Source organism: Limulus polyphemus, unplaced genomic scaffold (genome assembly GCF_000517525.1).
Source record: "Limulus polyphemus unplaced genomic scaffold, Limulus_polyphemus-2.1.2 Scaffold1888, whole genome shotgun sequence".
NCBI lineage: Eukaryota > Metazoa > Arthropoda > Merostomata > Xiphosura > Limulidae > Limulus > Limulus polyphemus.
This window is the reverse complement of record NW_013667498.1, coordinates 181005-184044: the sequence shown is the minus strand read 5'-3', so window position 1 is coordinate 184044 and position 3040 is coordinate 181005. Positions and strand designations below refer to the sequence as shown.

Below are 3040 nucleotides of genomic sequence, written 5' to 3'. Positions count from 1 at the left end.
AATTATAATCTACTGTTTGATACCAAACTTATTGACCATAAGTTCATAAAATTTTGAATGCAAGTCAACAAACACGATGACATGGCCGTTGTCCCGTGATCCCAAGCGATAGGGTTAATGGTTACTGAAAGCTTGTAAAGTTATTATACTATAGAAACTATAAAGGTCCATTTGAGGTCATGAACATGGCTGATTCAACCGAGCCTGTAGCAAGAGAGTTAAACTGTTCAGTTTGCTGCTTATGGTGATTCCATTGTCTTTTGCACTGCATGCACTTTTATAGTTAGTAAGATATGTCTTCAGAAGCTTTGGTGTATAGTGTTTTTTAAATATTCATAAGAGTGTTTGCAAAAATTTGGAGCCATAAGTATTGTATCTATAACTACAAAGCTACTGAAATGCATTGTAACCCACCAAAGTCATTTTATATATTAGGCCAAGTAAAAACCCAGTAATTTAGACATTATTCGACTAGCTTAAATTTGAAGTAAAACATTGTAAAAATTAATGTAAAATTAAGACTAACAAACGTTTTTATTTCATGCTTTTAAATTCATATGTCATGCTGTGTTGTAGCCTACAGAGTGCATGTTTTACTGACAATACAAATTGCAACTTTAAATGTCCATTATGTGATGTCATTTTAGTGTCTACTGACTGACTAACAGACAATGCACTACTGTATAGTGGCGCGAGTGGTTAAAACAGATGACCCTTCCCGGCTGCCTTTGGCCCCCTTTTGGGGAAATTAGAATGCCTATTCAGATAATGTAGTATTACTGTGCTAACAAAACTGTTTTACTTCCGCATGCTAAGCTGCTGTAATGTTTAATTTTTACAGGATACACATTTACATTTTAGAAATTAGTTGCTTAACCAAATTTTCAGTATTTCTTTAATGAAGGAAGAGACTTTCACTATAAAAAAATTACTATATTGGATTAAACAATGTTGACCATATAGTAATAAAGAAACCTAACTAAAAGTAAAACAAAGTTAAAATAGCATCAATTAATTCTGTAGTATAAAATTTCTAACTATTATATTTTTACCTTACGATAGGGAATTAGTAATAAGGAAACTCAGTACCTAATCAGATAACATTAGTTTTATTGTGAAGACAATCTCAGTTGGGAGGTGTAGCCTAACAAATCACTTCTTGTTACTGAACTTGTATGGTTTTTGAATATATGCCTCTGGTACTATCCATACCATAGATCAGCTTCCACCAATAGCAGCATGAGAAAGAGAGTGCATGTTGGTACAAATACTTAAATACAGAGAATAATGAGATTGCTGTGGGTAGTTGAAGTCTATAATAATAATAAAAATAACCGCTTGCTTTAATTTTAATGCACTGAATAGGTGGCTTATTTGTGCATGTAAACTGTATGACCCTGCTGAAAGTTTTTACTTGCTCTGTGCATATCAGGCAATATAAGCTTTAAATGTGTACTCTTTTTCTTGTTGTTTTGTTTAGAAGAGTTTCTGAGAGACTTACCTGTAGAGAATTAGGTAGTATATTGAACAGAAATAATCATGTTTGTCTTATCCTAGTATTTGATTACTAACTACTACAAGGAAAAAAATTATGAAAAGTAATCCAGAAGCAAAAATATTTTTTATCCAGTAATAAAATTAAGACTGACATTTTTTTTTTACTAACCAAGCATGGTCCATCTTTCTGTAAGTAATCACTACATGTTTCAATAAAGTAAAAATAAAAAAAGTAGGTTATTAAATTAGTTACTATAATTATTCAATTTTGTAAAACTGAAAGCAGACAGAAAAAGAATGCATAATTAAACAAAAACTTACATTAGCAAATGTCTGATTATGACTGTTTCTTGATCTATTACTATTACAGGTTTTTGTGGTACTGCAGTTTCTTACTTGTTGTCATGTTGATAAAAATGACCTGATAGTTAAGTAATATTGCTGGTTTTAGTGGGTTACTTTTCATTTTTTTCTTCTTAGTGCAAAAAAAGAGACTGGTTAAACCATTATCCCTCAAAATTCATGATGATGATGAAAGTTTAGTGGAAACAAGTGAGGAAGATAGCTCTTCAGCATTTACCTGTATGAGTAGCACTGTGCTACCACAGAAGAGAAGTAGAGAAGAAACAATTTTTCTAAAGAAAGATTCAATGGAATTTAAGGTATTCAAGAAAGAAAACAGTGATCTGACTTCAGTATCTCATTTTAATAGAAGAGACAAAAAGTTGAATGGGTATGGAGTAAAACCAATGTCTTTAGGTTTTCTTTGTTGCAGTCAGAGAAATGAACCAGTGGTGTCTTTACAAGATGATATCTCCAACTTAAATAAGAAGGTAAATAAAGGTGTTTCATTCTGTGAAGAAAGGAATTCTGAACTTTTTCAGATTAGTAGCCATCCTATAGATAATGAACTTGGTCAACCTGAAGCATATTGGGAAGATTCATTACGGTTATCATTTGGTAAGAATGACAGCCCTCAGAGGTGTCACAACACTTGGAAGGACTTTAATCATGTCAACTTAGCCTCAAATAAACCTGTTTTCTTTCAAATCAGTCATGGAGTAAATCCTGGCTCATCTCGTTTGGAAATATTCATGAGACAAGGTGGTGGCAAACCCCCAGTTAAGCTAGGATTTCGCAATCTTTTTGTTCCATCAGCACATAGCAATCATTCAAAGAAACAAGTATCAACAGTAACATCGGAACAATTACTTAGTAATTCTGTAACTGGATGTAATGACAAACACCAAAGCAATTGTTCTGTTCCTTCTAGGGAAGTAAAAAATATTATATCAAATTCAGGGGAAAAGTTCGTACATGAATCTACCTCAAAAGCTTCATCTTCCAACAGTAAAAATTACCTTAAAGAGTCACAGTTGTCTAGAAATGTGGAACATTATCACAGTGCAATTCATCATTTAGCTTACAACCAAGGAAGTAAATTAGAAAAGCAAGCACATGATCATGACATACCACCAACCTCCGAAAACAAAGTGCATCCAGAAACAAAGCACATGTCACATAAAAGTTTCTTATCAAAGGG

At 32.7% G+C, this 3040-nt stretch overlaps 1 protein-coding gene across 1 annotated transcript in view; it reads left to right on the top strand.

The window, feature by feature from the left end:
• The window catches only part of LOC106465262 (G2/M phase-specific E3 ubiquitin-protein ligase-like), a gene marked incomplete at its 3' end in the record, with an annotated part of 44645 nt that extends 41613 nt beyond the window's left edge, over positions 1-3032 (top strand). The window contains exon 11 of the mRNA XM_022393122.1: positions 1978-3032. Coding sequence (XP_022248830.1) covers positions 1978-3032 — 1055 coding nt within the window. The remainder of the gene's footprint in view (positions 1-1977) is intronic.
• Positions 3033-3040: the final 8 nt, after the last annotated feature.